Here is a 26,616-nt window from a genome sequence, read left to right as displayed (position 1 = left end):
TGAGTCATTGCCATAGAAACATTTGTAAAGGGGAGGTGTTAGTAAAATGACGACGCCCATGTGGGGGCGCCAGAAATATTTCTGCACCCAGGCGCCTGTGACCCTAGGATCGGCCCTGCTGTTGGGGTGCCTTGAGGACTGGAGTTGAGAAACACTGCACTAATTGTATTGTGGGGCTCCGTCATGGTCCTGCACACAATTTTCCCCATGGGTGCAAGCTCCGCTCCTTCTACTGAAGCATGTACGTTCACATAAGTTCAGACTTTTCTCACTCCAAGAATGTCTTTCGTTATTGTACCACAAAAGCAACATAACAGCAAAACGATGTAGGGCATGAAAAGCACCTACGCATTTCAGGCTACATCATGGATGGGAGTCATGATTAAGTGCTGATGTAGCACGAAACACGTAGACTTTTCTCACTCCAAGAATGTCCATTTTACTGAATCATAAAAGCAACATAACATAGCAGCAAAACACTGTGGAGCATGAGAAGAGTCTACACATTTCGCACTACATCATGGATGGGAGTCATGATTAAGGGCTGATGTAGCACGAAACATGTAGACTTTTCTCACTCCAAGAATGTCTATCTTTATTCAATCATAAAAGCAACTTACCATAGAGGCAAAACACTGTGGGGTATCAGAAGAGTCTATGCGTTTTGCACTACATTATGCATAGGAGTCATGATAAAGCACTGATTTAACGTGAAACACGTAGACTTTTCTCACTCCAAGAATGTCCATCTTTATTATATCATAAAAGCAACATAACATAGCAGCAAAACACTGTAAGGCATGAGAAGAGTCTACACATTTTACACTACATCTTGGATGAGAGTCATGATTAAAGGTGTTGTAAAGGCACAAGGTTTTTTATCTGAATGCATTAGGATAAAAAGTCTTCTGTGTGTAGCAGCCTCCCCAGCACCCCCTAATTACTTACCTGAGCCCCATCTCTCCCCAGCTATGTCCACTAGTGTCTAACCTGTCCGGTACACTCCTCCTGATTGGGTGAGACACAGCAGCAGGCGCCATTGGCCCCTGTGGCTGTCAAAGTCAGTCAGCCAATCAGGGGAGAGAGGGGGCGGAGCTGGGTTGGGACTCTGAGTCTGCATGGATACATAGAGCTCTGACTCGGCTCCGGTGCCCCCGTAGAGAGCTGTTGGCTGAGGGGGCACTCAGTAGGAGGGAGGGGCCAGGAGCAGCAAAGAGGGACCCGAAAAGAAGAGGATCCGGGCTGCTCTGTTCAAAACCAACTGCACAGAGGAGGTACGTATAACATGTTTGTTATTTTATTAAAAACAAAAACAAACCTTTAAGTGCTGATGTAGCACGAAACATGTAGACTATGCTCACTCCAAGAATGTCCATCTTCACTGAATCATAAAAGCTACATAACACAGCAGCAAAACACTTGAGAAAAGTCTACGTGTTTCGTGCTACATCAGCATCTAATCATGACTCCCATCCATGCTGTAGCGTGAAAAAACATAGGATCTTCTCATACCCCAGAGTATTTTGCTGCTATGTTATGTTACTTTTATGATTCAGTAAAGGCGGACATTCTTGGAGTGAGAAAAGTCAACGTGTTTCGTGCTACACGAGCACTTTATCATGACTCCCATTCATGATGTAGCCTAAAAAGCGTAGGCTCTTCTCATGCCCTACAGTGTTTTGCTGCTGTTATGTTGCTTTTATGATAGAATAAAGATGGACATACTTTACATGTTTCAGTCTACTTCAGCGCTTAATCGTGACCTCCACCCATAATGTAGCCATAATGTAGCCCGAAAAGCGTAGACTCTTCTTTTTCCCCCAAAGTGCTGGAGGAGATGGACATAGAGCAAGGAGGCAATGTGACTCCTCCTTACCACCTGTTTTAAGATCATTTTTGCTGAAAACACGCATTACAACCACGCAATTCATGTTCACTTGAATGGGTCGCATTTTGTAAAGCGTGCCGCCTGCAGATCCCAATATGTTGGATATTTTTTTTGTCTTGGCCGCCAAGTGAAGCGCCGTGAATGTAAACACTCCCATTCGCTGCCTATGCAACTTAAGGTGGGGCGGTTGGGATAAAAACGTGTCTCAACCACAAGTTTTGAACGCCCCCCAACCGCACGTCTAAACTTGACCTTAGAAATTCAATCGAGTAAAACATTCCATTCCACTGCTCTGAATTTTTTTGTCACTGTGGTCGAAAAAGAACGTTGATTTGACTTTATTAATAATTGGAAAACTGAACGAACGTTCTTAAAACGAAAACTTTGGAAACAAAAATTTTTTAACAAGATTCTGCTAGTGTTTAGCCAGCTTATGCAAAAAAAAAAAAATGACAAAAAGAGGAATGGACACCTACCTGAAGTTTTCGGGGTACTCGGATATGGCCATATCGATGACATCCATGGCGTGTTTATATTGTTTTTGTGCCGATAATAAAAGGGCCAGAAGGTGCAGAGAGCTGATGTCATCCCTACAGAGCCGGAGTGCTTCCTGCAGATGTACTATTGCATCTGATATCTGAAAAGACAAAGAATGTCTATAACATACAGAGCAATATAGAGATCAAGAGACCACTGTACTTTCACGCGGTAGGCTCATGAGTGGGAAAAGGAGAGGTTTAGGCGCTCATGGTGGATGTTACAAAGAGGCAAAAAAACACAGTGAGGCCTTGTACACACGACTGAGGAACTCGTCGGAAAAGACACATCGTTTTCCTCGACGAGTTCCTTGTTAGGCTTGTCGAGGAACTTGACAAGCTTTCTTTGCGTACACACTGTCAAGACCAAATCTCCTCGTTCTCAAACGCGGTGACATACAACAGCAGGGGAAGTTCGATTCCACTGGCACAACTCTTGGGGCTGGTTTTGCTAATCTCATGTGTTTGCGTGTTTAGTAAAAGTTTGGTCGGAGACGATTTGCACTTTTCAGTCTGTAACAGCGTGACAAATGTGCTATCTCCATTACAAACCCTACTTTTACCGAATGTGCGCTCCCGTCTCATACTTTATTCTGAGCATACACACAAACGTGTTTCTCGTCGAAAACCAGCCCGACGAGGAACACGACGAGGAAATTGAGACTCCCGACGAGGAAAAAGAGTTCCTCGACAGTTTCCTCGATGCAAAACATACACACAACCGTTTTCCTTGGCAAAAAAGCTCTCCCACCAAGTTTCTTGATGGATCATATCGAGGAAAACGGTCGTGTGTACGAGGCCTAAAGCCTCGTACACACGCTCGGTTTTCTCAGCCAGAAACAGCAAGAAAACTGCTGGCAGAGCTTTCTTGCCGAGTAAACCGAGTGTGTGTACGAGGATTTGAGGTTTCTCGTCGAGAAAACTGCCCAGAATCTAGACGAGAAAAATAGAGAAACTGCTCTCTATTTTCTCGTCGTGATTCTCGGCAGTGTTTTCCTGCCGAGAAACCCGAGCGTCTGTATACTTACCTGTTGCCGTGGAAACCCACGTATGCTTGAAATGACTTTGACGCATGCGCGGTAGCTTCCAAGGCATAGATAGGAAGAAGCAAATTGGTGGCAAAGGCATAGAATGTGACGAGCGCATGCTCGTCGTAGTCGATGACGTCACAGAGTTTGTGCCATTCAAAAGAACGGCGGTGTACGTGTGTACACTCGGCCGGCAAGAAAATCTTGCCAGGAATCTCGTCAGGAAAAACAATGTTTTTTTCCTGACGAGAATCCCGGCCATGTGTACAGGGCTTTAGAAGTGATTTCATGAAAATTAGATTACAGGGCCATTAACCACTTAACCCCCAGACCATATTGCTGGTCAAAAACTAGAGCACTTTTTGAAATTCGGCACTGCGTTGCTTTAACTGACAATTGCGCGGTCGTGCGACGTGGCTCCCAAACAAAATTTGTATCCTTTTTTCTTCACAAATAGAGCTTTCTTTTGGTGGTATTAGATCACCTCTGTGGTTTTTAGTTTTTGCGCTATAAACAAAAATAGAGCGACAATTTTGAAAAAAATTTATATTTTTTACTTTTTGCTATAATAAATACCCCCAAAAATATATAAAATAACTTTTTTTTCCCTCAGTTTAGGCCGATACGTATTCTTCTACATATTTAAAAAAAAAAAAATCGCAATAAGCATTTATTGATTGGTTTGCGCAAAAGTTATAGCGTTTACAAAATAGGGGGTATTTTTATTAATATTTTTTTTACTAGTAATGGCAGCAATCAGCGATTTTTTTTCGGTACTGCGACATTATGGCGGACACTTCGGACACTTTTGACACATTTTTGGGACCATTGGCATTTTTATAGCGATCAGTGCTAAAAAATGCATTGGATTACTAAAAAAAATGCCACTGGCAGGGAAGGGGTTAACATTAGGGGGCGGGGAAGGGGTTAAGTATGTTCCCTGGGTGTGTTCTAACTGTAGGGGGGGTGGCTTCACTAGGGGAAATGACTGATCTTCTGTTCATACATTGCATGAACAGAAGATCAGCATTCCTCTCCCTGACAGGACCGGGAGCTGTGTGTTTACACACACAGCTCCCGGTCCCTGCTCTGTAATGAGCGTTCGCGTGTGCCCGGAGGCGTTCGCACCCGCCGGGCACGCGCGGCAGCTCGCACGCGCCCCTAGTGGCCTGCGCGAGAGCCAACATATAGCTACGGGTGCCGACCTGCCGCCGTAAAATGACGGCGGCTGGTTGGCAAGTAGTTAAGTAGTGGATGTGTATGGATTATTTTTGGGGAATAAGGATATCAATTAGTGTCCTAGATATAACTTATTGTCCATAAGTATGTAGCTACTTCATCATACATAGTATAACCTCATAATTCCACATCTATACTCACTACAGCTCTACTGTAAGCTGTATAGGAAGTGTGTAGTACAGGCTTTGTGTCCTCCCACCCTTGGCCCCTGGATACCAGTTTGGCTAAAGGTTGTAATGGTGCAGGGAACTTTGGGAAGGTGACCCCTGGGGTGCCCTGCTTAACTAAATTATGGACTAAAAATGTAAGTTTATTGAATGATGTTATGCAAATGGAAGAAATGTTAGCACTTGATAATGACTCTTTCTTCTTCCCACACCCTCACAGAGATGCTCACTACGTCTGGTGGCTCACCATATGTTCCCCTTAACTCAGGCTGGGGGCAACTCAGCAAACCCCTTGTATTGTTTTAAATATTTGATACTGTACCTCTCTCAGCTCAATGGATCACTAGGTCCTTCATCTCTCTCTTCCTAGTCTCATGCCGCGTACACACGACCGTTTTTCGGGTTATAAAAAATTACATTTTTAATGGTCTAGAAAAAAACATTTTTTTTTTCAACTCGATCGTTAAAACGGCCTTGCCTACACACGACCGTGAACAAAAAAATGCTCTAGCAAAGCGCGGTGACCTACAACATGTACGACGGCACTATAAAGGGGAAGTTCCATTCAAATGGCGCCACCCTTGGGGCTGCTTTTGCTGATTTCGTGTAAGTAAAAGACGATTCGCGCTTTTCAGTCTGTGTGATGAATGTGCTTACTCCATTACGAACGCTAGTTTTACCAGAACGAGTGCTCCCGTCTCATAACTTGCTCATAACTTGCTTCTGAGCATGCGCCCATTTTTTACGACGTTAAAAAACAACAACGTTAAAAAACGTTGTGAAGAATTAGAGCATGTTCTAAATTTTTAATGGCCATTTTTTACATCGTGAAAAATGCTCTGGAGCCCACACACGATCGTTTTTAATGACATTAAAAAAAGGCCTTTTTTACAACCTGAAAAACGGTCGTGTGTACGCGGCATTATTCTCTTTCTCTCTTTTTTTTTCTCCTTTCTTTTTCTCCTCCTCTTCCCGCCTCTTTTTCCATTTTTTCCCCTTTCTTTCGTTCCCTTTCTTTTATGAATAGTTTTTTGACTTAATGTTGTACCAGGCTACGCAGAACATGACCCATGACCATTACCATGATTATTTATAACACCAAGACCATCATCATGACACCATAACCATTTATAACACCATGGTACCATGACCATAACCATGATGACCATTCATAACATGGCATCATGACCATTTATAAAACCATTACTATCATTATGACACCATGACTATTACACTGACCATTTGTAGCACGATGACCATCATCATGGCACCATGATCATTTATAACACCATTAACATCATTATTACACCATGGCCATTTATGACACCATGATCATTTAAAAAACTATGGCACCATGACCACTTATATCACCATGGAACCATGACCACCACCATGACCATTTATGGCACCATGGTACCATGACCATTTATGACACTATGGCACTGTAACAGTCAGGGGTTAACGCCGTTACGATATTCCATTCTACCAACCCAAGACAGCTTCCGACACTCCACAATCCAGCAGACAGGACCCATTGGATTTTCCCCCCAGAATAACAAGACACAGCTCTGTTCTCTGGTTCAAAACAGACAGGATCTTTTAATGGTAAAACTCAGGTTTTTATACAGTTAGAAGCCCCAAGAAACAATGGCTTAACTCCACCCACAACATGACACACGGAGCTCAATACACATTCCTTTAGATAATGACATTCAGATAATCTACATGAGCTAATTACTAGTCATTTACCCAGACATTCCGACTCCGCGATAAGCTCTTTTCACCTCAATACAATACACATTCCTTTGGTAAACATAACAGGCACCATGACCATCACCATGACATTCTGAACCATTTATAACACCATGATCATTACCATTTATAACACTATGGCACCATGACCATTTATAACACCATGACCATCATTATGACACCATGACCATTTATAACATCATGGCACCACGACCATTACCATGACCATTTATAACACCATTACCATCATTATGACACCATGACCGTTACTTTCACCATTTATAACACCGTGGCACCATGACCATTACCATGATCACTGTCTTATAGCATCATAGCACAGTGACCATCATCATGACAGCGTGATCATTTAAAAAAACCATGGCACCATGATTATTTATATCACCATAGAACCATGACCATTCACAATTTTAACACTGTGGCACCATGACCATCAGAATTACATCACAACCATTTATTACACCATGGAACCATGACCATTCATGACACCATGACCATTATCGTGACAGCATTACCATTTATAACACTACTGCACAATGACCATAACCATGAAACCATGACTATTTATGAAACAACCCATTTGTTGGCTTGACAGTTCGGTTAAAGCGGAGCTCCACCCTCCACTCCCGCGATTCGGAACCCTCCCCCCCTCCGGTGTCACATTTGACACCTTTCAGGGGGGTGCAGATACCTGTCTAAAGACAGGTATTTGCACCCACTTCCGGCCACACAGTCTGCGGGTAGACTGCGGGCAGGACGTCAGATCCCGTCCCCCCCCCCCGTTGTGTTCTGGGAACACTCGGCTCCCAGAACATAGCGGGAGCCAGTCAGCACGGCGCAGTGCAACTCGCGCATGCGCCGTAAGGGAACCGGGCAGTGAATCTGGAGCACTTCACTTCCTGGTTCCCTCACCGAGGATGGCGGGGGGTAGCAGAGTGACGAGCAATCGCTCGTCCTCTGCTGTGGACGGCGCTGGACTCCAGGACAGGTAAGTGTGCTAATATTAAAAGTCAGCAGCTGCAGTATTTGTAGCTGGTGGCTTTTAATTTTTTCAGCGGACATCCGCTTTAAGAGCACAAGCAACTGTAAGGCCGCGTACACACGATCAGTCCATCCGATGAGAATGGTCCGACGGACTGTTTTCATTGGTTTACCGCTGAAGCAGACTGATGGTCTGATGTGCGTACACACCATTGTTTCAAAAACTGATCGGGTCAGAACGCGGTGACGTAAAACACACGACGTGCTGAAAAAAACGAAGTTCAATGCTTCCAAGCATGCGTCGACTTGATTCTGAGCATGCGTGGGTTTTGAACCAATGCTTTTGCGTACTAAACATCGGTTTTGACCTGTTGGTCAGCCGTCCATCGGTTCGATTTTAAAGCAAGTTCTCTTTTTTTGGACCGAAGGACAACTGACCGATGGGGCGTACACACGGTCGGTTTGGACCGATGAAACTGAACTTCAGTCTGTTTTCATCGGTTTGGACTGATCGTGTGTACGAGGCCTGAGAGTTATCATTTGTGGCATGCCTGTTTTAGGAAACCGTTAAATCGATGGGTTTAGTTCCACTTTAAGTGAGTCAAGCCCATTAACCACTTCCCGACCGCCGCATGTAGATATACGTCGGCAGAATGGCACGTACAGGCACATGGGCGTACCTGTACGTCCCTGCCTAGACGTGGGTCGGGGGTCCGATCGGGACTCCCCCCCGCTACACGCGGCGGTCGGATTCCCGCGGGGAGCGATCCGGGACAACGGCGCGGCTATTTGTTAATAGCCGCTCCGTCGCGGTCGCTCCCCGAAGCTGAAGAACGGGGAGAGCCGTGTGTAAACACTGCTTCCCCGTGCTTCACTGTGGCGGCTGCATCGATCGAGTGATCCCTTTTATAGGGAGACACGATCGATGATGTCAGACCTACAGCCACACCCCCCTACAGTTGTAAACACACACTAAGTGAACCCTAACTCCTACAGCGCCCCCTGTGGTTAACTCCCAAACTGCAACTGTCATTTTCACAATAAACAATGCAATTTAAATGCATTTTTTGCTGTGAAAATGACAATGGTCCCAAAAATGTGTCAAAATTGTCCGAAGTGTCCGCCATAATGTCGCAGTCACGAAAAAATTCGCTGATCGCCGCAAATAGTAGTAAAAAAAATAAAAATAATAAAACTATCCCCTATTTTGTAAACACTATAAATTTTGCGCAAACCAATTGATAAATGCTTATTGCGATTTTGTTTTACCAAAAATAGGTAGAAGAATACAAATCGGCCTAAACTAAGGAAAAAAAATTATATATATGTTTTTGGGGGATATTTATTATAGCAAAAAGTAAAAAATATTGCATTTTTTTTCAAAATTGTCGCTCTAAATAAAAACCGCAGAGGTGATCAAATACCACCAAAAGAAAGCTCTGTTTGTGGGGAAAAAAGGACGCCAATTTTGTTTGGGAGCCACGTCGCACCACCGCGCAATTGTCTGTTAAAGCGACGCAGTGCCGAATTGTAAAAACCCCTTGGGTCATTTAGCAGCATATTGGTCCGGTCCTTAAGTGGTTAAGAGCTGGTCAGACAGTTTGTCTAATTTCTATTACGATTAAATGTGCGCATGCTACATATCTGTGCAGGGAGAAATGTTAAAAATCAAGATTTTCTGAACTAGTATCTGAGCTATAAAAAAACGAATGCACTAAGAACTGTTGGTAAAAACAGCCTGAAGGACCTACGTGCTTCCCAGGCTCTCCGCAGACAGCTGAAATCCTGTTATTCCTGCAGAACATGCCTCCGGACTGTGACCATGGAGCCATTATGCTGGAGTCCACATACCAGCTGTTCTGTAATATCATTCTGCACATACTTCCACTGACCTGAGAAGATCATGTTCACCATCAGGTCAAATGTCTCTAGACACCATTTACACCCATTGTCCAAGAAGGAGTGTTAAAGCTCAATTATCAAACACATGACAAGCCTCTCCTTGTCACTGCATTTTCTGTTTTCGCTTTAGGGGGTCTATTCATAAAAACATTGCTGTACAAATATGACAAACATTTGCACAGCTGCAATGGGAAATCGCTGTATTTTATATAATATGATTATTTCCTATGATCATAAGCGCCATCTAGTGTATTTTTCCTGAAGCGCATGTCTACCTTTACATCCAACCTGGGATAACACCTACTTTATATCTGCTACATCTTCCCATTCTCACAGCATAATTTAACCACTTCTCTACTTTGGGTGTTTTTCAGATTTGGTGTTTTTGCTAAAAAATTACTTAAAACCCCCAAACATTATATATATTTTTTTCCAACACCCTAGAGAATAAAATGGCGATCATTGCAATACTTTTTGTCGCACCATATTTGCGCAGCGGTCTTACAAGCGCACTTTTTTTGAAAAAAAAAACACTTTTTTTAATTAAAAAATAAGAGCAATAAATTTGGCCCAATTTTTTTATATATTGTGAAAGATAATGTTACGCCGAGTAAAATGATACCGAACATGTCACGCTCGTGCGCCCACTCGTGGCATGGCGTCAAACTTTTACCCTTAAAAATCTCGATAGGCGACGTTTAAAAATTCTATAGGTTGCATTTTTTGAGCTACAGAGGGGGTCTAGGGCTAGAATTATTGCTCTCGCTCTAACGATCGCGGCGATACCTCACTTGTGTGGTTTGAATACCGTTTTCATATGCGGGCGCTACTCGCGTATGCGTTCGCTTCTGCACGCCAGCTCGTCGGGACAGGGCGCTTTAAAACAAAAATTGATCACTTTTATTTCTATTACAAGGAATGTAAACATCCCTTATAATAGAAAAAAGCATGACAGATCCTCTTAAATATGAGATCTGGGATCAAAAAGACCTCAGATCTCATATTTAAACTTAAAAGCAAAAAAAAAAAAATTTAAAATGTTGTCATTTAAAAAAATGACAACAAAAAAATTGTCTCTTTAAGACGCTGGGCGGGACTGACGTTTTGACGTCACTTCCGCCCAGCAATGCTATGGGGACGGGTGGGGGCCATCTTGCCCTAACTCGTATTCCCACAGAGCAGGCTGAAGCACCGGATCGCCTCCGCTGCTACCGACGGCTCCGGTAAGCAGCGGAGGGCGCGGGAGAGCGACGGGAGGGGGGGGCCTCCCGCCGCCGATAACGGTGATCTTGCGGCGAATCCGCAGCGGAGACCACCGTTATCTTTTACAGGATCGCTCACACTAAAGATGGATACCTCGGTTGTGGCAGCAGCTGCTGCCGTTACCGAGATATCCATCTTTAAAGTGCCGCCCTAAAAAGACGTAAGGGGGTCGGCAAGTGGTTAATAATAAAAATAAACTACACGTTACATAAATACGTTTTCTGATTGGACAAGGTGGAGAAGTGGGGCGGTGACGGTGACATTCATTTAGAATACACAAAGCATGCTCTGAATGGGGCCTGTGCTGATTGGCCGACCTCCTGTGTTCTCGGTGCAGCTCAGCAGCCACTCGGCACAGGACCCAGAAGCAAGTGGAGATCACTGGTGTGAGTATCTTGTAATGAGTGATTTTCTGCCAGTAAATCCCTTATACAGCCCACTTCCTGTTTCTTGTCTGGTCATTAGCCTAGGCTTATGACATCATGCACAGCTCTCTCGTGAGCGTTTGCCAGGAAGGGAGGGGGGTGAGTCATAAGAGGGTCAATGAGAGCGGCAGAGCTGGAGGTGTGCCTCTGTGTGTCTGTGTAAATCCAGGAAGTGAACAGGCCTGATTCTTTTGCCTCATAAACACGATCGCGATTTCCGACAAGAAAACCGTAGGGGGGGGGGGGGGTTTCAGCAGGAAAACAGCTGAAACTTGTCTTGCATACACACGGTCACACTAATCTTGGGCGAAATGGCAACCATCAAGAACGCAGTGACGTACAACACGTATACGTACAGTACGGAGAGCCAAGATCAATGAAGTTCAATAGGCAGTTCAGCTCTTCTGCTTGATTCTGAGCATGCGCCTTTTTTTCTGCATCGTAATTGCATACAGACGATCGCGATTCACGATAGGAATTTTTTGCTGTCACGAAAATTGAGATCCTGCTCTCAATCTTTTCTTGGCCCGGAATTCTCACAGGAAAAGTCAGATGGAGCATACACACGGTCAGAATTTGCAACAAAAAGCTCACATCGCACTATTCTCTTCGGGAATGGCGATCGATCGTCGTGTGTACGAGGCATTATACTAATTCTCTGGCTTAACCTATTGCCACCTATGTAATATGTGCTGCAGCAAGGAGGGTGAGTGTTAATTGGTAACCTTCTCCGCTGGGTGATCTTCATTATATTGGCAAAAGTATTGGGACACCTTTATACACTTAAAGCGGCACCCACTTCCGGACACAACAGTCTCGGGCAGACTGTGGGCATGACGTCACCTCCCGCCCCCCCCGTTGTGTGCTGGGAACACTTGGCTCCCAGTACACAGCGGGAGCCAATCGGCAGGCGCAGCGTGATTCACGCATGCGCCGTAGGGAACCGGCAGCGAAGCCGGAGCACTTCACTTCCTGGTTCCCTCACCATGGATGGCGGGGGGATCAGCAGAGTGACGAGCAATCGCTCGTCCTCTGCTGCGGACGGCGCTGGACTCCAGGACAGGTAAGTGTCCTTAAATTAAAAGTCAGCAGCTGCAGTATTTGTAGCTGCTGGCTTTTAATTTTTTTTTTTTCAGCGGACATCCGCTTTAAGCCTCATACACACGTACGGGATTCCCGGCGGTAAAAAGTCTGCCGGGAAACCCGAGGAGAAAACCGAGAACCTGCTTGGTAACTTTTCCTCCTACACACGACCGGGTTTCTGGAAAGGAAAACTGCCATGAGAGCTTTGGTCGGGAATCGGTTAAAAAACGCCGGGAATCCCAGCGGGAACAAGAGTGCTGGTTCTGTCTTTTTTTTCCGGCAGTTTTCCTGTCGGGAAAACTGCCATGGAGCATACACACGGTCGGTTTTCCTGGCCAAAAGCTCTTATGGCAGTTTTCCCCACGGGAAAACCGGTCGTGTGTACGAGGCTACATGCACTTTAATGGTATCCCACTCTTAGTCCTTAGGGTTAAACATTGAGTTGCCCCCCCTTTGCAGCTATATCAGCTTCAACTCTTCTGGGAAGGCTGTCCACAAGGTTTAGGAGTGTGTCTATGGGAGTGTCAGACCATTCTTCCAGAGGCGCATTTGTGAGGTCAGGCATTGATGTTGGACAAGAAGGCCTGGCTCACAGTCTCTTCTCTAATTTATCCCAAAGGTGTTCTATCGGGTTGAGGTCAGGACTCTGCAGGCCAGTCATGTTCCTCCACCCCAAACTCACACATCCATGTCTTTATGGACCTTGCTTTGTGCCCTGGTCCAAATCATTTGGTGGAGCGGGGATTAAGGTGTGGGGTTGTTTTTCAGGGGTTGGGCTTGGCCCCTTAGTTCCAGTGAAGGGAACTCTTAAGGCGTCAGCACACCAAGACATTTTGGACAATTTCATGCTCCCAACATTGTGGGAACAGTTTGGGGTGAATTTACAGCATTTACAGAAGATCGGCAATAGTAGCCCCCTTGTTCTTTAACCACTTCCTGACGGCCGTACGACTATATACGGCCGCAGTGTGGTTCTAAATCTCTGGGATGCCGTCTTTATACGGCCTCCGCTCCTCCAGGCCACTGGGGGACACGCGAGCGCTGAGATGCCGATGCGTGTGCCTGGCGGCCGCGATGTCCGCCGGGCACCCGCGATCGGCGGTTACAGAGACAAGGACGTGGATCTGTGTGTGTAAACACACAGATCCACGTCCTGTCAGGGAGAAAGGAGACCGATCTGTGTCCCTTATACATAGGTACACAGATCGGTCACCTCCCCCAGTCAGTCCCCTTCCCCCACAGTTAGAAACACTATGCAGGGTACACATTTAACCCCTCCCTCACCCCCTAGTGTTAACCCCTTCAATGCCAGTCACATTTATACAGTAATTAGTGCATATTTAGAGCACTGATCGCAGTATAAATGTGAATGGTGGCAAAAATGTGTCAAAAGTGTCCGATGTGTCCGCCATAATGTCGCAGTTCCAATAAAAATCGCAGATCGCCGCCATTACTAGTAAAAAAAAAAAAAAAATATGTAGAAGAATACGTATCGGCCTAGACTGAGAATTTTTTTTTTTTTAATTGGGATATTTATTATAGCAACAAGTAAAAAATATTGAATTTCTTTTCAAAATTGTCGCTCTTTTTTTGTTTATAGCGCAAAAAAATAAAAACCGCAGAGGTGATCAAACACCACCAAAAGAAAGCTCTATTTTTGGGTAAAAAAGGACGCCAATTTTGTTTGGGAGCCACGACGCACGACAGTTAAAGCGACGCAGTCCCGGAAGCTGAAATTTCACCTGGGCAGGAGGGGGGTATATGTGCCCAGTAAACAAGTGGTTAATGATCGGATTACATGAACATGATATTACATATCCAGCAGACGGATGTGGGACTCAAGACAAGCGATTATGGCGAGAATCATTCAAAAATCTTGGCGCATGGGCGTCTCTTTTCTCCGTTATCCCAGCCATCAAATCCCGGGAAGATGAGCAGTGGAGATATCCTTCATGTAATCAGTGAATCATTGTGTGTTCAGAACCAGGCTGGATCATCAGCCAATGAATCACCCCCTACAACATGGAGAGTCGCTGTGACCAGACATAATTCCTTTAGCTTCCTCTATATATTTACATTATGCAGCTGTAATGTGATTATAGCCCCGGCCTCTTATCTCGTTCATTTGATTATTGACATATCATTAGCCCGACAAAATCTCGTAATGTCAAGAGGTTCTCCAGTTACTCCAGCCTAAAGTGTTACTAAACCCAGGAGCCTGCATTCACTATATCTGGTCTCCCACAGAACACAGAACATGGATCAGTTTAGTACAGTGTTTCTCAACTCCAGTCCTCAAGGCACACCAACAGGTCATGTTTTCAGGATTTCCCTCAATTGAAACAGCTGGGGTAATTACTAAGGCAGTGAAACTAATCGAATCACCTGTGCAAAATAATGGAAAGCCTGAAAACATGACCTGTTGGGGCGCCTTGAGGACTGGAGTTGAGAAACACTGGTTTAGTAAATATAAACTGCTAAATATCTTTTCTCATCAGCAGTATATAGCAGTCTTGTGACTTCTATCAGTGTCTGGTTAACCGCTTAAGGAGCCCTTCACGCCGATATACGTCGGCAGAGGGGCACGGCTGGGCACAAGCACGTACCTGTACGTCCCCTTTAAGATCCTAGCCGTGGGTCGCGAGCGCGCCGCTGGTTGCGCGCTCATGACCTGGGCCTCTTCTCCGTGACCGTCCTCATAGGAATAGCGGACCCGATCGCCGCCGGTGGCGCGCTCATGACCTGGGCCTCTTCTCCGTGACCGTCCTCATAGGAACAGCGGACCCGATCGCCGCCGGTGGCGCGCTCATGACCTGGGCCTCTTCTCCGTGACCGTCCTCATAGGAACAGCGGACCCGATCGCCGCCGGTGGCGCGCTCATGACCTGGGCCTCTTCTCCGTGACCGTCCTCATAGGAACAGCGGACCCAATCGCCGCCGGTGGCGCACTCATGACCTGGGCCTCTTCTCCGTGACCGTCCTCATAGGAACAGCGGACCCAATCGCCGCCGGTGCGCGCGCTCATGACCTGGGCCTCTTCTCCGTGACCGTCCCTATAGGAACAGTGGACCCGATCGCAGGTACACTGACTCGAGTATAAGCCGAGGGGGGTATTTTCAGCCCTAAAAAAGGGCTGAAAAACTCGGCTTATGCTGGAGTATATACGGAATTACATTTTTGCTTTTGGGTTTAATACAGCTTTAACTACAACAGAAAATAATAAGGTCTCCTGCCCTGCTACTGAGTGGCAGTGCTGTTTAACCACTTCCCGCTCGGTCAATAGTGAATTGACGTCCATGGAGGGGTTTGGTTATCCTGACTGGAAGCCTATTGACGTCCTGCAGTATAACAGCCGCCGTGCGCCGGGGGGGGGGGCGCATCGCAGCGATCAGTGAGCCGATTGGCTGCTCTCCTGACAGGGGGGGGGGGGGTTTGTGCCCCCCCCCTCGGATCACCGCGCAGGACCACCAGCATGCCGCCCAGGACCACCAGGGATGGGCATCCACATTGGACCACCAGGTATGCCCCCTAGACCACCAGGGAATGCCAATCGGTGCCAAGGCAGCTGCCAATCAATGCCCAGGCAGCTGCCAACCAGTGCCCACTGAAAATCCCTGCCAGTGCCACCAGAAATACCCATCAGTGCTGAATATCAGTGCTGCATGTCAGTGCCCATTAGTGCCATGTACCGATGTCCATTAGTGCCCAGCAGTGCCGCCTATCAATGCCGCCCATAAGTACCAACCATTGCAGCCTTTCAGTGCCCATCAGTGTCCCCTATCAGTGCAATCAGTGCCACCCATGAGTGCCCATCAGTGCCGCCTATCAATGCCCATCAGTGCTGCATATCAGTGCCACCCAACAGTGCCGCCTACCAGTGCCCATCAATGCCGCATATCAGTGCCCATCGTCAGTGCCACCTCATCGGTGCTGCCTTATCAGTGCCCGTCAGTGAAGGAGAAAACTTAGTCATTTACAAAATTTTATAACAGAAAAAAAAGTATTTTTTTCAAAATTTTCGGTCTTTTTTTATTTGTATAGCAAAAAATAAAAACCCCAGAGGCGATCAAATACCACCAAAATAAAGCTCTATTTGTGGGAACAAAATGATAAAAATTCTGTTTGACAGTGTAGCACGACCGCGCAATTGTCATTTAAACAGCGACAGCACAGAAAGCTGAAAATTGTCTTGGGCAGGAAGGGGCATAGGTGCCTGGCATTGAAGTGGTTAATTCTCAGGACTGAATGGCCAAAAATACAAGGTACAACAGCTCTCTATGTGATTGATTTGTGTGTTTAGCGGTTTGCCTGGAGTTTGGGCACATCAGGCGGTGGCACAGAACATGTGTATGAATAAAAGGGGGGGGGCAGCCTATGTCAGCCGTCCAGATTTCATTCTTTTGCTATGCACAGCCAAGTATCTACTGACAGATGTCACTGCTTATTTCATTAAGGAGCGCTGTAATGCGAGGAACACGGAAGTTGGCTTCCCAGATGGCGTTCTGAAACTCCGGGACCTGGGCTCATTTGCCAGCTTGGATTCCCAGCCAGTGCTGAGCTCTGCAGCAATCTCCTATCAGATTGGACTGCCAATTCTACCGGGGGGGGCCTGTAGCGGGCTCCGTGCCGCCATCGCTCGGTGCTTTCAGGAGTGGAACGACTCTGATGGTATGTACTGTACGGCCGACCGTGGTGAAGGGCAAGGCCATAAAGCAATATGCCAGGAAAGCACTGACGCAGCATTAGGAGGGAAGTGCGCGCTGTAAAAAATATTCAGAATCAGGGGTTAATGGTCCGCAGGGCGATAACTAATTTGGTGGAAATGCTGCCACTGCCGCTTGCCAAAAACAAGAAAACTTCTGCATAATCAAGTTTAATGATTATTTGTCTTGCTTCCATCAACCTAGAACCGAACCAACGCAAAGACTTCATCTGTCCAAATGTCATTTTCTCCGTCCGTACTTCATAAGAGCGAATAAATAGATCCTTAACCACTTCAGCCCTGGAGGATTTGGCTGCCCAATGACCGGGCCATTATTTGCGATTCGGCACTGCGTCGCTTTAACTGACAATTGCGCGGTCGTGCGACGTGGCTCCCAAACAAAATTGACGTCCTTTATTCCCACACAAATAGAGATTTCTTTTGGTGGTATTTGATCACCTCTGTGGTTTCATATTTTTTGCGCTATAAACTAAAAAAGAGCGACAATTTTGGGGAAAAAAAACAATATTTTTCACTTTTTGCTAATAATAAATATCCCCAAAAAAGATATAATTTTTTTTTTCTCAGTTTAGGCCGGTACGTATTCTTCTACATACCGTATTTTCCGGCGTATAAGATGACTTTTTGCATCTAAAATCATGCCCCAAAAGTCGGGGGTCGTCTTATACGCCGGGTACCTGTCTGTCAGATGGCGGCCATGCATTATTCAAAAGCCGCGCCTCCTCCTCAGGCTGTTCCGTGATAGGCGGAACACTAATTTTCCCAGCAGAGCCTCTGTTCAGTGTTCCGCCTATCACGGATACCTTCTCATCCTCGGCCTCGGACGAGAGGACATCCGTGATAGGCGGAACACTGAACAGAGGCTCTGCTGGGAAAATTAGTATTACGCCAATCACGGAACAGCCTGAGGAGGAGGCACGGCTTTTGAATAATGGACGCCCGCAGCCTGAGAAACTCTGCAAACAGGAGAAGGTAGGAAGATCGTCGAGGCAGGCATACTGGAAAAGTGAGGCAGGCATACTGGCACAGTGAGGCAGGCATACTGGCACAGTGAGGCAGGCATAATGGCACAGTGAGGCAGGCATAATGGCACAGTGAGGCAGGCATAATGGCACAGTGAGGCAGGCATACTGGCACAGTGAGGCATGTATAATGGCACAGTGAGGCATGTATAATGGCACAGTGAGGCAGGCATACTGGCACAGTGAGGCAGGCATAATGGCACAGTGAGGCAGGCATAATGGCACAGTGAGGCAGGCATAATGGCACAGTGAGGCATGTATAATGGCACAGTGAGGCAGGCATACTGGCACAGTGAGGCAGGCATAATGGCACAGTGAGGCAGGCATAATGGCACAGTGAGGCAGGCATAATGGCACAGTGAGGCAGGCATACTGGCACAGTGAGGCAGGCATACTGGCACAGTGAGGCATGTATAATGGCACAGTGAGGCATGTATAATGGCACAGTGAGGCAGGCATACTGGCACAGTGAGGCAGGCATACTGGCACAGTGAGGGGTCGTCTTATACAGTGAGAATATCCCAAAACCAGCATTTTAGCTGGAAAATTAGGGGGTCGTCTTATACGCCGGCAAATACAGTATTTTTGGTATTAAAAAAAATGCAATAATCGTATATTGATTGGTTTGAGCAAAAGTTATAGCGTCTACAAAATAGGGTATTGTTTTATGGCATTTTTACTGTTATTTTTTTTTATTAGTTTCAGCGGCGATCATCGATTTTTATCGTGATTGCGACATTGTGGAGGACACATGGACACTTTTGATGCTATTTTGGGACCATTGTCATTTATACAGCGATCAGTGCTATAAAAATGCACTGATTACTGTGTAAATGACACTGGCAGGGAAGGGGTTAACCAGTAGGGGGCAAGGAAGTGTGTCCTAGGGAGTGATTCTAACTGTGGGGGGGTGGGCTACCAGTGACACGACACTGATCACTGCTCCCGATGACAGGGAGCTGTGATTAGTGTCCTGTCACTAGGCAGAACAGGGAGATGCCTTGTTTATATGGGTATCCCCCCTTTCTGCAGCTCCGCCACACGTTCGTGGGACACCGGCGAACATCAAGTCCGCAGGACCCGCGGTCAAACTCAGGAAGCTTGCACCGACGCATGCAATAACGCTTCTTAAAGGGGGCGTACGTCCATATGCGCAGCCATGCCATTCTGCCGACATAAAGAGTGGTGCCGCGTTTAATGTATAGAACTGCTTTCTTAAAGGGGACCTCTATGCAATTTTGGTTTCCCAGACCCGCCCCAAAAGAGCTACAGTCATTACAAGAGGGTCTCAATCCACCCCATTAAATTGTATTTTATTGGACATGCTGCAGGAAAACTAAAGCTAGGTTTGGTGTCAATTAGAACCATGCGGGGGGAGTCTGCATTAGCTACCTTTCCTGTGGTGATACACTATATTGTCAAAAGTATTGGGACGCCTGCCTTTACACGCACATGAACTTTAATGGCATCCCAGTCTTAGTCCGCAGGGTTCAATATTGAGTTGACCCACCCTTTGAAACTATAACCACTCCAACTCTTCTGGGAAGGCTGTCCGCAAGGTTTAGGAGTGTGTCTATGGGAGTGTTTAACCATTCTTCCAGAAGCGTATTTGTGAGGTCAGGCACTGATGTTGGAAGAGAAGGCCTTGGGTTGAGGTCAGGACTCTGTGCAGGCCAGTCAAGTTCCTCTACCCCAAACTCGCTCATCCATGTCTTTATGGACCTGAGATTAGAGTGTACATTTTTAAGAGAGTATTTGAGATCCATGGCCCTGATAAGTGGGGGAGGGGGGGGGGGGGTTCCCAAGAATTAGGTCTTCCTTCTGATGGACCATTACATATCCAGCAGTTTACCTGCTTCTATTTGATGATATGGGGAACTATTAATATTGGATTTTAGAACATGCGATTAATAAATTACTGGAATTTTAAGGATTTTCTAACCTGTATATTTAAATGTTGCTATAAGTTGTATTATGTTTTTATTTGATGTTTCTGTACTTTATCTTTGAATGTATATTTAAACTCCCAATACTCTCCTTTTTGTCTTGACACCAATAATGAGGCACCATCCATTTCACTGACACCAACGACGAGGCACCATGCCTTCCATTTACACCAACAATTATGCACCATCCCTTTCACTGACACCAACAATGAGGCACCATCCCTTCCACTGACACCAACAATGATGCACCATCTTATCCACTGACACCAACAATGAGGCACCATCCCTTCCACTGACACCCACGCACAGGCACCATGCCTTCCACTGACACCAACAATGATTCACCATCACTTCCACTGACACTAACGATGAGGCACCATCCCTTCCACTGATACCAACTATGAGGCACCATCCCTTCCACTGATACCAATGATGAGGCACCATCCCTTCCACTGACACCCACGCAGAGGCACCATGCCTTCCACTGACACCAACAATGATTCACCATCACTTCCACTGACACTAACGATGAGGCACCATCCCTTCCACTGATACCAACTATGAGGCACCATCCCTTCCACTGATACCAACTATGAGGCACCATCTCTTCCACTGACACCAACAATGAGGCACCATCCCTTCCACTGACACCCACGCAGAGGCACCATGCCTTCCACTGACACTAACGATGAGGCACCATCACTTCCACTGACACTAACGATGAGGCACCATCCCTTCCACTGATACCAACTATGAGGCACCATCCCTTCCACTGATACCAACTATGAGGCACCATCCCTTCCACTGATACCAACGATGAGACAATATCCCTTCTACGGACACCAACAATGAGGCACCATCCCTTCCACTGACCTCAACAATGAGATACCATCCCTTGCATTGACACCCATAACGAAGCACTACTCCTTCCACTGACAACATTGATGAGGCATTATCCCCCTCCTACGACCATTTTTTACAACCTTAAAAACGACAACGTTGTTAAAATTGTTGTGAAAAAATAGAGCATGTTTGAAAATAAATGTGCCCATTTTTTAGAACCCGAAAAATGCTCTGTAGTCCACACACGATCGTTTTTAATCAAATAAAAAACAAAAAACGAAAAACGAACATGTGTACGCGGCATAAGAACACCATCCCTACAGTCAAGCACGGAGGTGGAAACATGACGCTTTGGGGCTGTTTCTTTGCCAATAACACAGGCCGACTTTGCCACATTGAGGGACCAATGGATGGGGCCATGTATTATAAAATCTTGGATGAGAACCTTCTCCCCTCAGCCAGAACACTGAAGATGGGTCGTGGATAGGTCTTCCAGCATGACAATGACCCAAAACATAACACCAAGGCAACAAAGGACTGGCTCAAGAAGAAGCTACAAGAAACGTAGCTTGCCAACAAGGATTTCCCCACCAAGTACTAAGTTGTGTTTTTCTTGGGGATCAAATACTTATTTTACTCACTGAACTCAATTTTTGCAGCGGGCTGAGCTGTGGGAGGGACCGAGCAGACCCCAAACTCTACAGGCTGTCTGCAGAAAACGTCAGGAGGGGGCGGAGACAAGACCAGTCACTCTGCATAAGGAGAGAGAGCAGCAGTGAGCGGTCTTTATTACAGGAAGCTCCTACACAGAGGGAAAGGCTCACATTGGATTACTGCGCAGATCCAAAAGAAATACACAAAGCGCACCAAGATTCAAGAAGAATACACATGATGAAAGGATATAGACAATTGGCCCAGATTCAGGTAGATTTGCCCCTTAGTTACGGAGGCGCAGGGCAGCGTTTTTGCCCTGCGCCCCCGCAAATTTCCTGCGCTACCCGCGAGTCACGGAGCAGTAGCTCCGTAAATTGCGTGTGCGCTGTGTAAACTTGCCCTGCGTAAGGGTGCTTAATGTAAATGATCCCGTAGGGGGCGGGAATCATTTAAATTAGGCGCGCTCCCGCGCCGAGCGTAGAGCGCATTCTCCGTCGGGAAACTTTCCCGACGTGCATTGCGGCAAATGACGTCGCAAGGACGTCATTTGCTTCAAAGTGAACGTGAATGGCGTCCAGCGCCATTCACGAATCACTTACGCAAATTACGTAAAATTCGAACTTGGCGACGCGGGAACGACGGGTATACTTTAGCATTGGCTGCCCCTGCTATTAGAAGGGGCAGCCTTACGCTAAACACGCCGTACGGAAACTACGTAAATTGCGTACGCAGGGCTCACGCAACATTGTGAATCGGTGTTAGTATGCAATTTGCATACTATACGCTGACCACAATGGGTACGCCCCCTAGCGGTCATCGCAAGAATGCAGCCTAGATATGCGTGGCATAAGAGCCTTATGCCACGCAGATTTTAGGCTGCAGTCGGCGTTACGATGTTCCTGAATCAGGAGCATTCGTAACGCCGGGGCAAGTAAGCAATTGCGCTGTGTAACCTATGGTTACACAGGCGCAATTGCTTCTTGAATCTGGGCCAATAATTGCTCATCCCAGCGTTCAGCTTTTAACATAACAAATGCAGCTATTTTGTAAACTGAATCATGAAAACGCCAACTAATACTCAGCACTACCTCTATACATCATTAGGAAAACAGCTGGAAGTGTCACCTACAGGGGTTTATCGGCACTGCACCTACTGTATGTGATAGAAATATAATAGACTCTCCCTAAACATGAGCCATATTTCTCATTGAATACTGAGAGAGGTAGATGATTATCTGTGAAAAATAACAATAAATACAATCTGCTGTATGTGAAAATATCCAAGTAATAATTATCAGATCTGTTAGCCAGAAAGTCAATATATTCAGTTTTATTTTTGTGGGCTGAAAAAAGGAGAGATAAAAAATTAAGAATAAATTGTTATTTGAATATATTTAAGAAAATGAACTGCAATCTAAAATAAACACCGTGGCCCATATTCTCTCTAAAAATCCGCGGGCTGCGCTTAAGGCACTTACACTCCGCTGTCCCAACTTACAGGAGCAAGTGTTGTATTCCCCAAACACTTGCTCCGTAAGTTGGGACGGCGGAGTGTAAATGCCCCGGCGTAGCCTGGCGGATCTCCAAGGGGGCGGCTTGTATTCAAATTAAGCGCGCCCCCGATTCTAATGAACTGCGCATGCGCCGGGCTTCAAAAAGCCCAATGCGCATGCTCCAGTTCTCGGCGGAAAACGTCAATGAGCGCGGCGATCGGTAAAGCGGGGTGTCAGTCTGACACCCTGCATCTCCGATCCGGCGGAGGCTCTTTACCACGCGATCAGCCGTGTCCAATCACGGCTGATCACGATGTAAACAGGAAGAGCCGTTGATCGGCTCTTCCTCACTCGTGTCTGACAGACGCGAGTAGAAGAGAGCCGAACAGCGGCTCTCCTGACAGGGGGGGTCCGCGCTGATTGTTTATCAGCGCAGCCCCCCCTCGGATGCCAACACTGGACCACCAGGGAGTGCCCCCCGGTGCTCAAAAGAGCAAAAATAGGAAGAAAAAAAAAACAATAAAAGAAATTTGAACACAATCGATGCCAATCAGTGCCCACAAATGGGCAATGACTGGCAACATGGGCACTGACTGAAATGATGCCCAGCAATGCCATCAGTGCCACCCCTCAGTGTCCATCAGTGCCACCCAGTGTCCATCAGTGCCACCTCTTAGTGCCCATCTATGCTCAGTGCCCACCTATCAGTGCCCATCTGTGCCACCCATAAGTACCCATCAGTGCCACCCATAAGTGCCGCTCATGAGTGCCAATCAGTGCCGACAAAGAGTGCCCAGTGTCGCCTATGAGTGCCCATCAGTGTCGCCCATGAGTGCCCATCAGTGCCGCCTATGAGTGCCCATCAGTGCTGCCTATAAGTGCCCATCAGTGCAGCATACCAGCGCCGCCTCATCGGTGCCCATCAGTGCCGCCTCATCGGTGCCCATCAGTGCCGCCTCATCGGTGCCCATCAGTGCCGCCTCATCGGTGCCCATCAGTGCCACCTCATCGGTGCCCATCAGTGCCACCTCATCGGTGCCCATAATTTAAGAAGAAAACTTACTTTTTTACAAAAAAAATACAGAAAAAAATAAAAACGTAATGTTTTTCAAAAATGTTGGTATTTTTTTAGTTGTTGTGCAAAAAATAAAAATCGCAGAGGTGATAAAATACCACCAAAAGAAAGCTCTATTTGTGGGAACAAAATGATAAAAATGTCATTTGGGTACAGTGTAGCATGACCGCGCAATTGTCATTCAAAGTGCGACAGTGCCGAAAGCTGAAAATTGGCTTGGGCAGGAAGGTGCGTAAGTGCCTGGTATGGAAGTGGTTAATCAGTTATTATCTTACAATTTTTAACCCAGGCTAGCGAAAGAATATCTGAAATTTGATTGGCAGTTATAAGCTACACAGACTTTAAGCCCTTCCCATCCAACTCTAGAAGCAGGCTCTAAAAGGCTCTTTACACCTGGGGCAGGGAGGATTAGTGATCATGTGACTACTGTCAGTACTTTTTGTATTCTTTTCATAGCAATACAAATTATACATTTATACATAAATTTTGTCCACTACATTATCTTCCTTCTAACATTCATCCTCCCCATAAGAAAAAAAACAACAACATAATTTGTCCTCCCTTTACTGTAACTCATTCCCCCCAACAACCCCCAAAAAAGCATAGAAACATTGACCATCCAGGGACGCATATGTGCAGCATTTGGGTGTTAAAGCCCACTCTCTTGTCGTTGTACATATACTATATTACCAAAGTATTGAGACGCCTGCCTTTACAAGCATATGAACTTTAATGGCATCCCAGTCTTATGCCGCATACACACCATCACTTTATGTGATGAAAAAAAACGACATTTTCTGTGAAGTAAAAAACGACGTTTTTGAAACTTCAATTTTCAAAGACGAAGTTGCCTACACACCATCGTTTTTCTCACAATGTTCTAGCAAAGCGAGGTTACGTTCACCACGTTTTTCCATTGAAGCTCGCTTCATAAGTAGCTTCTGGGCATGCGCGGATGAAAAAACGTCGTTTTAAACGACGTTTTTGCTACACACGGTCAATTTCTGTGAAGTAAAAGTTGACGTTTTGAAAAACGACACATAAAATTGAAGCATGCTTCAATTTTTTTTGGTCGTTTTTTAGAAGACATAAAACGACGTTTTCCCCCACACACGGTCAATTAAAGTGACGTTTTTAAAAATGTCATTTTTTTTCATCACATAAAACGACCGTGTGTACGCGGCATAATGCTGCGTACACACCATCACTTTATGTGATGAAAAAAAACGACGTTTTCTGTGATGGAAAAAAAACAACGTTTTTGAAACTTCAATTTTCAAAAACGACGTTGCCTACACACCATCGTTTTTTCAAAATGCTCTAGCAAAGGGTGGTTACGTTCAGCACTCTTTTCCATTGAAGCTAGCTTCATAACTTGCTTCTGAGCATGCGCGGGTTTAAAAACGTTGTTTTAAACGTTGTTTTTGCCTACACACGGTCATTTTAATTGACACAAAAAACAACGTTTGGAAAAACGACACAAAAAATTGAAGCATGCTTCAAATTTTTTTTGTCGTTTTTTACAAGACATAAAACGACGTTTTCCCCCACACACGGTCATTTTAATTGACGTTTTTCAAAACGTCGTTTTTTTTCATCACATAAAGTGATGGTGTGTACGCGGCATTAGTCCGTAGGGTTCAATATTGAGTTGGCCCACTCATTGCAGCTATCACATTTTCTACTCTTCTGGGAAGGCTGTCCACTAGGTTTAGGAGTGTGTCTATGGGAATGTTTGACCATTCTTTCAGAAGTGCATTTGTGAGGTCAGGCTCTGATGTGGAGGAGAAGGCCTGGCTCGCAGTCTCCACTCTAATTCCTCCCAAAGGTGTTCTATCAGGTTGAGGTCAGTACAAAGCAAGGTCCATAAAGAAATGGATGAGTGAGTTTGGGGTGGAGAAACTTGACTGGTCTACACAGAGTCCTGACCTCAACCCGGGAGAACACCTTTGGAATACATGTGAGCGGAGACTGCGAGCCTGTGTAATAGACTTATCCCTGGTCCAATTCCAGGATACATGTTCTATTCTGCCGCTGTGCCAAATTCATGATGATGTAAGTACATGCATGCATAAGAGATCACACTGCTTGAGTCTCCATCATCAACAGGAAACCCTTTACTCAGGTTACAGCTTGTATAGCCAAAGTGACATAAGCAAACGTCATCACATATGGGTGCATCTTATTGGCTCATTCATATGGTCTTCTCTTATTGCATCTGTTCCTGGACACGAGGCTTCGCATTCCAGAGCTTTCAGTCGCCATATTCCCTTTGCTCAGTGGGAGGGGGAAGGAGTGGGTCAAGGAGTGGAGGAAAAAAGAGGGGGTAAGGAGTGGGTTACGCAGTAGGAGTTAATTGACATCTGTTTCTAGTTTTCACTCTGGGATGATTAACTCTGTCATAACTTTCATTCAAGGAAAATAATACTAATGTTTCTCACGTGAATACTGAAATACACATATACATACATAAAAGAATATAATAAAAATAATAAAAGAAAGGAAAGTAATATTTGAGTGGTTAAAAGAGAAAGATAACATAGACATTTTATTTAGCTCCATCACACCAGGCCTTCTTG

The 26,616-nt window shown here is 45.8% G+C and overlaps 1 protein-coding gene across 3 annotated transcripts in view; it reads right to left on the bottom strand.

Moving 5' to 3' along the window:
• TTC7A (tetratricopeptide repeat domain 7A) overlaps positions 1–26,616 on the bottom strand; it is a 489,583-nt gene that overhangs the window by 227,368 nt on the left and 235,599 nt on the right. For all 3 annotated transcript variants that reach the window (XM_040351571.1, XM_040351572.1, XM_040351573.1), the window contains one exon: positions 2,365–2,525. In XM_040351571.1, coding sequence (XP_040207505.1) covers positions 2,365–2,525 — 161 coding nt within the window. The remainder of the gene's footprint in view (positions 1–2,364; positions 2,526–26,616) is intronic.

The sequence above is a fragment of the Rana temporaria genome, chromosome 4, assembly GCF_905171775.1.
Source record: "Rana temporaria chromosome 4, aRanTem1.1, whole genome shotgun sequence".
NCBI lineage: Eukaryota > Metazoa > Chordata > Amphibia > Anura > Ranidae > Rana > Rana temporaria.
Note: the sequence above shows the minus strand (reverse complement) of the source record. Positions and strands in the feature narration are given on the sequence as shown.